Source organism: Arachis stenosperma, chromosome 3 (assembly GCF_014773155.1).
Source record: "Arachis stenosperma cultivar V10309 chromosome 3, arast.V10309.gnm1.PFL2, whole genome shotgun sequence".
NCBI lineage: Eukaryota > Viridiplantae > Streptophyta > Magnoliopsida > Fabales > Fabaceae > Arachis > Arachis stenosperma.
This window is the reverse complement of record NC_080379.1, coordinates 7009410-7017346: the sequence shown is the minus strand read 5'-3', so window position 1 is coordinate 7017346 and position 7937 is coordinate 7009410. Positions and strand designations below refer to the sequence as shown.

The 7937-nt window shown below is 32.5% G+C and overlaps 2 protein-coding genes across 2 annotated transcripts; both read left to right on the top strand.

The window, feature by feature from the left end:
* The first annotated feature begins 1057 nt into the window (after positions 1-1057).
* LOC130970091 (disease resistance protein RPV1-like) lies at positions 1058-3034 on the top strand. Its single transcript, XM_057896067.1, has 2 exons — positions 1058-1554; positions 2033-3034. Exons 1-2 carry the CDS (start codon positions 1100-1102, stop codon positions 2871-2873), a joined length of 1296 nt encoding a protein of 431 aa, XP_057752050.1. The 5' UTR covers positions 1058-1099; the 3' UTR covers positions 2874-3034.
* A 3348-nt stretch (positions 3035-6382) lies between these two features.
* Positions 6383-7093, top strand: LOC130965410 (serine/threonine-protein phosphatase 7 long form homolog). The gene has a single exon (XM_057890174.1). It carries the CDS (start codon positions 6383-6385, stop codon positions 7091-7093), a length of 711 nt encoding a protein of 236 aa, XP_057746157.1.
* The last annotated feature ends 844 nt before the right edge of the window (positions 7094-7937 follow it).

The window sequence follows — 7937 nt, the reverse complement described above, 5'->3', positions numbered from 1 at the left end:
AATTATAATATCCTTTCCGGTTTTAGTTTAGCTTATTTTTAGGTATTTTATGATTAGAAATCTTTTCTTATTTTATGCTAGTATCTTTTTTCATTTTCTAATTATTTCTATTTCTGTAATTCCTTTATAAAGAGGATGATTTTCTGTACATTTGAATATACATAATATTCAAATACTTTAAGTGAATGCTTGTGTTGTTTTTGTTGTATCTGAAAAAGAAAATTTTTTTGGAGAAGGAGGTATTGTTCTGTGTTACCAAGAAATCAGAATAGATAGAAAGAAACATGGCATGACTTCAAAGATGGCAGAAGAGAGGGAACAATGTGGAAAAGCAACAAAAAACAAAGAGATTTATGTCCGTAGAGCAGACAGAGGTAAAGGCGAAGACGAAGACGAAGGGGAGCAAGCTAAAGTAAAAAAAGAGAAGCACTGTGCAAAGGCGGAAAAGGACTTTGAGGAGTAATAATATACTGTTTCAAAGATGGAAGAGGTTTAATATTTTAACCATAATGTTGCAGATTTTCAGTTGAATTGAATAACATGTGTAATGTAAAACTTTTCCTTTCAAGTAATGAGAAATTGAATGGAGAGGAAGACACGTAGCAGGAAAGAGTGGCATAGTAAATAGTAAAGTAAAAAGTAATATAATAATAAAGTATATGGTGAAAATTCAGGTGAAGTCGACTTCACGTGAAGTTGATATCTGAGAGCTGTTAGATGAAAATTTAGTCAAATCAGTCAAATTATCTAATAGCTCTCAAGTATCAACTTCATGTAAAATCGACTGCACTTGAGTTTTCACCAAAATATATAGTATACATACATAATGTAATGGTGCCTGCCACCAAACGAACCACTCCAACCACCCTCTTAATTAATGTCATCAATAAAAAATGACTTTTACTCAAGTATTTACCGCATGAAATCAGGAAGCTATAGGATAGTGACATGTGGGTGAATCCGGATCTTAGGATATTAACTACTAAGGATGTTTGTAAGATTATATAATTATAAAAGTACTGCTACTGTTGAAAGTCAAGTCAAGTACTCTCATTGATTCATCAACCTATTTTCCCGTTTTATCTTCCAAGAAAGTTTCATGGCTACTATCTGCGATGTATTTCTGAGTTTCAGGGGTGAAGACACACGTCATGGATTCACAGGTCATCTCTATGATGCTCTTTGCCGCAACGGAATCAGCACCTTCATCGATGATGAGAATCTCAGAACAGGAGAAACAATTCGACCTCAACTCCTTCAATGGATTGAAGCAGCAAAGATCTCGATTATTGTTTTCTCAACAAACTATGCAGCTTCAACATGGTGCCTTGATGAACTCGTCAAGATCCTGCAATGTCGCAGGGAAAGGAACCAACTTGTGTTTCCAGTCTTCTACAAAGTAGAGCCCTCAGATGTACGGCATCAGAGGAACACTTACAAGGAAGCCGTGGATGCTCATGAAATCAGGTTTGGTTGTCACTCTCAGAAGGTGAAAGAATGGAAGGAAGCTTTGGCCGAAACATCCAACATGAAAGGCTTTCATTTGAAACAAGGGTAAGTAAATACCTTCTCCCCGATTGTTTGTGTCTAAATCACATTTTTAACTCTCTTATAATTGTGACGATGTGTGGTATGCTTCACTATTAATATAACTATATACCATGCTTAACTATCAAAGGATTGGAGGGATTAGTATGACGATATTACTATACTCATCGACAGTTTAAAAAAATAAATCTCGTGAATGTGAATGATAAACTAACAATAATCTCAAAAAGTTGATATCCTTTATTTTCATTATTCAGTACTTCTATATTAATTTGAATCAATATATTGCGTGGTAATATGTACATGGTCATATAAGTGAAGATTGATTCATCAATTATTTTAGTTTCAACTAAATAAAACCTTTATTAGAATCAAGTGTTTAACGCCTCAGAGTTCTTCAATACTTATAAAGATTATCCTTAAAATGTTGCATGATCATTCAATGCCCAATCTCAATATTTGAAAGCTGCTTGCACATCTACAGGTATGAATTCGAGTTTATTCAAAAAATTGTAAGCAAGGCATTGACTTGTGTACCTCCAAGACAACTACTTATTGGGGATCATATGGTTGAATTGCAAACTCGAGTTGTAGAAGTGGAGTCACATCTATATTCTAAGTACAGGACATTATCCAATGGCGAATCACCCAAAAGAAAGCACTACAATAACAATACCATGGTGGGGATTGTTGGAATTGGTGGGAGTGGAAAGACGACGCTTGCCAAAGCCTTGTATAACTCCATCTGCGACCGGTTTGAATGTGCTTGTTTTCTTTTCAATGTTAGAAAAATTTCAGATCAAGAAGAGGGCCTAGTACGTCTACAGCAAACGCTCCTCTCGAAGTTGCTTGGGGAGGGGGAAATCAAGGTCCGCAGTGTTGAGGAAGGAATCAGTATGATCAAAGAGAAACTTAGCAAAAAAAGAGCTCTTATTGTTCTTGATGATGTCGATAAGATAGAACAATTAAAAGCATTGGCAGGAGAATGTGATTGGTTTACAGGAGAATGTGATTGGTTTAGTTACGAGACTCGAATTGTTATAACAACAAGGGATAAATATCTTTTAGCAGCTCATGAAGTCGAAAAGATTTACGAGACGAAATTGCTAAGTGACCCTGAATCTCTAGAGCTCTTCTGTTGGAACGCCTTCAAAATGACAAGGCCCAAAGCAAACTATGAAGATCTATCCAATCAAGCAATACATTATGCTCAAGGCCTCCCATTAGCCTTAAAGGTTATAGGCTCTAATTTGATTAATAAAAATTTAGAAGAGTGGAAGTCTGCTTTGGACAAATATGAGAAGAATCCTCCTAAAGACATTTGAGAAGCATATATAGATTCTCCACTGAAAATAAGAAAGCTGGCATGCTCTAATTGTTATGACAAGAATACAAGAGGTGATCAATTCTCTTTAGCCACCACGCCACCAAATAATTTTTAGATTTGTTCAAAACTTTGTTTTTACTTTTTGAAATTTTTATTGGTTCGTTGGATTAGTTGCATTTATTAATAAAGAAAAGTTGACTCTCTTTTATTTATTTTTCTCTCTAAGCGTTCAATACGTGTTGGTTTATACTTTATAATTGGTCCGTTTGATTAATCAATATCTCTTAACGATGTTTAATGGTGTTTTTTTCCTATATATTTTTATCATCATCATCATCATGATCATCCTACTAACAACAGTGTACCTATCTTTGCAAATTGAAATTGCATTTACGTTCGTGGTTTAACTAAATTTACCAAAAGAAATTTCGGAACGGTTAATAATACTTCCTCAATTTGAAGTTCGAATTAGTATAGGCCAGGCAGCAAGTATATCATAGATTCATAGTTGATGTGTTTGACCAGTTTATTATATTTTTCTGATAATATAGCCAAAGCCAAGGAATTTGTTATATATAGACTTACAATATTTTATTGTTCAAGCCGAAAATTGCATGGTGTGCTAATCATTTTTGCTTATTATTGTTTCGCCGAATATTCTGAAAGGGATATATAGTCATTACTCATTCAACACGACAACTAACTAACTAAATTATGTAAATTAAATTGAGATAATTTCATGACTTGTTTATATTTCATATACGAAACATTCATACATTTTAGACATGATACTATCATTGTTCAACGTCTGTATCTTTCATATTCAGATATATCTTGATGAAAAAACAAAAACCTTTTTACACACTTGAATACAATCATATATGTTCAACTTATTATTAATACAAGAAATTATTCAAAATACTTTATATAAAGATACTACAAATATAATAGTAGTTAATTCACTAATTCACTTAAACAAGTGTTGAAGATTTGCATCTCGTCCTGTGTATGCAACAATTGAAACTTAATTGAGAGAAGACTTTGAGGTATTAGAATTCTTTAATTTGTAGTTGATTTGATCTAATTTTATAAACTTATCATATTAACCGCCAATTAAGACTATTAGGTGTGTGTTGTGATATCACTTAAAAGTAAAAAAAAAAAAGAAAAGACTAACATAATTAATTTAAAATCTTTAAAAAAATTATTAAAAAAATTTTGTCGGTAACTAATTTAAAAAATAGATAATTTTTTATGGACTAATTTAATCCTTTATTCTTTATAAATATGTAAACTAATTAAATAATATACTCTATTAGTTTAGTTAATTAGGTTCAGTCTTTTTGGCTCATTTTTTTTAATCCTATAATTTCCTATGAAAATTAAGCCAAATCAGAACGTAGGCCATGAATCCACATTCTGCTGCATGCGCGTTAATATAGTCAGGAATCAATTTTGACCCTCACGTGCATTATTTATTTATTTTTTTTTTTTACAACAATGTAAATTAAAAAATAAAAATTAACTATTAATTAGTTATCGATATAAAAATATATATTTGATATTTTATAATTTTATTATATTATTATAAATAAATTTAATTATTTATTTATATAAATTTAATTATTCTATCATATCAAATTTAATTATTTAATAACTAATTATTTAACTAGAAAAATATGTAAAACAATATGCATGTATAGAGTTTTTTAATTTTGATATGGGGTTGGCGATGGTGATGTGCGGCGTTATGGGGGTTTGGGGTGATTGACGGAGTTGTGACGGCGCATGCAAAGAAATCGGTGGCACCGATTGGAGGGAAGCAAAACGGTGGCACCGATTTGTGGGAGAGAGAGGTGCCGAAATCGGTGGCACCGATTGGTGGCTAGTTGCCACATGTCCGGCATGCAGGTGGCTCCGCGGTGCACCCCGTGAGCTTATCCCCTATACCCCTCTCTCTCTCTTTCACTTTGCAACACTCTCCTTTCACTCTCACACAAATCCCTTTCTTCTTCCTCTCAACCCCACACACCCCCATTGTTGGACCACCAACAGATCAGGGAAAGAAGAAAAAAAAATGCCAAAAAAAGAAAAACTAAGGAAGTAAATCAACCGGAGCTTCATATTGTTAACTATCTTGGAGATCCAAATCATGTAAGTTTTTTTTTTCATAATTTTATTTAATGATAATGATGGTGATAATTATAGATTTTATTATAAGTAGAAATTAGAAATTAAAGATATATGTATGTATTTTATTATTAGGTGATTAGAAATAGAAATAAAAATAGAAATAACCTTGTATGTATGTATATATGTATGTATGGAGATTTGATGATGAATGTTTGTTTGTTGAGATGAATGTTTGGCATGTTTTGTTTGTAATGGTGATGAAGAAGAAGCTCCCTGGAATGCTAGGTAGTGTATGAATGTAAGAAAAAGGAAAAAAAAAATATCTGAAAAAATAGTACAGTAAATTTTTAAAAAAAGAAAATAAAATCTGTACCTAATAATGAAAATTTTGTTAGTTACTTTATTTATGATCGTTAATTATTATGATTAATAATAGAATTAGTATATATACTGTTAGAATAATAGTAATAATAATAAAAAAGAAAGTAGTAGGTTCGGTTTATATAAATGATAATAATAATAATAATAATAATAATAATAATAATAGTAATAATAAATAATAATAGAAAAATTTAGTGTATGTTAATTGAATAATAATAATAATAATAATAATAATAATAATAATAATAATAATAGTAATAAAAAATCATGAGTATGGTACGTTTTATACCAATAATAATAACAATAATAATAATCATAATAATAGAAAAATTAGTATGTATGTATGTATTGTACATGTATGTATGCTGTTTGAATATAATAATAATAATAATGATAATAATAATAATAATTTATTTGGTATAGTTTTTTTTTATACGAATAATAATAATACCAATAATAATAATCAGAATAATAGAGAAATGTATGTATGCTGTTTGAATAATAATAATAGTAATAATAATAATAATAATAACTTAGTATGCTTTTTTTATTATACGAATAATAATATTCATAACAATAATAATAATCATAATAAGCTGTTTGAATAATAATAATAAAAATAAGTAATAATAATAATAATAATAATAATAATAATAATAATAATAATAAATTAGTTTGCTTTTTTTATAATAATAATAATGATAATAACAATAACAATAATCCTAATAGGAGAGAAAGTGTGTGTTTGATGTTTGAATAATAATAATAATAATTATAATAATAATAATGATAATAATAATAATAATAATAATGATAATAATAATAGTAATAAGAATAATAATCAGAAATTAGTATGCTGTTTTTTTGTTTGAATTGGTTTTATGCTGGAAATTAGTTTTAATGGACATGTTAAAGTATAGTTGTGTTATTGAATAATATAGTTGTGTTAGATTTGTTCTTATACTGGAAAATGTGGTATTGTAGGCTTCAAGGATGTTGGAGTGTGACCATTTACACCCGCCGGATCCATATAACCAGATTGTTGAGGCACAGTTACGCGAGAGTGGATTTTATTATGTATCCCAAATTGGAGTTGTTAAAGGCCAGTCAGCAATGATTACTGCTCTGATTGAGAGATGGCGGCCCGAGACTCATACGTTCCACTTTCCGGTTGGTGAGTGTGCAGTGACCTTGGAGGATGTGGCGGTAATTCTCGGTCTGCCAACAAATGGTCTTCCGGTTACAGGTCCGACCATGAGTAGCTTTGAGGCATTGGAAGCCGAGTGCTTGCACCACTTTGGAGTTGCACCCAGGAAAAATGAATGTAGAGGGAGCTTTATAAAGTTGACGTGGTTTAGGGGTGTGAGAGATCGTATAGAACTGAATGATGTTGTTAGCATGCAGATGTATGTAAAGTGTCACATAATGTTGTTATTTGGTAAAGTTCTATTTACAGATAAGTCGGGTGCAGGGGTGCACTGGAAATTTTTACCCTTGCTCCGCAACTTCGGCCAGATCATACAGTTTAGTTGGGGTTCGGCATGCCTGGCACACTTGTATAGATCATTGTGCAGGGCAACTCGTGTCGACTGCAAGGAGATGGACGGTCCACTGACACTGTTGGTAAGTTGGGCTTGGATCCGGCTACCATTTCTAGCGCCGATTCCTGGCAATCCCCGAGCTTTTCCACTTGCAAACAGGTAATCTTGATTAAAGTATGCGTCGTAGTAATTGATTTAAATTGTATTTAGTTTATGGTAACTTAAGTTAGGAAATGGATTATCCGTCTGCAGGTGGCATAACTGGGACCGTCAAAACTATGCCTACCGATATAAAACGCTTGCCCAATTCAGGATGGTATAATCTTTCATTGCCTTGATTACTGCCTCCCTTGAGCTGAATTCCATCCCCACTGTGAACTCACCATCCGCCACAACAGGAGGGGCTACATACATCAAAAGTAACAATTCAATTAATAAACATGCTTTACTAGGTAAGATCGTTATAGTCTTATTCTTCTCTATTCCATCTACGTAAACAACAATTCAGAGATTCACGTAGCTAGCTAGGTTTACGCACCTGTATTCATATATTCCGGAAACTCCGATGCGTGCATAGCCCCTAAATCCAACGACCGCATGAAAGAAGGCTCTTGAAACGGATGCGGGTTTGCTAGTGCATTTGCAACTTCCGCCACATCTGCGTTCATGTCGCCAACAGCTTCTTCTTCGTCCTCGCCTGCACCGGCGATCTCATAGTTACTTTCAAATTCATCTTCGCTTTCACTATTATAATCTTCCAACTCAATGTTACGGTCTGCTTCAGATTGCTCAAACTCAATATATAATTCGATGCACGATATTCGGTGGCGATTTTCCATGTACATTGAAAACATTTCCTGCATACTCGCTTCGTCCATCACATACTTGGTTTGAAATTGAACAAACCCGCCAAACACAGGTAAAGGATACCTGTACAAAATACACGATATTCTCCTACATCTTTGCGTGCCTATCTTCTCACAAATCACACCTTTCAACTCCTCAAA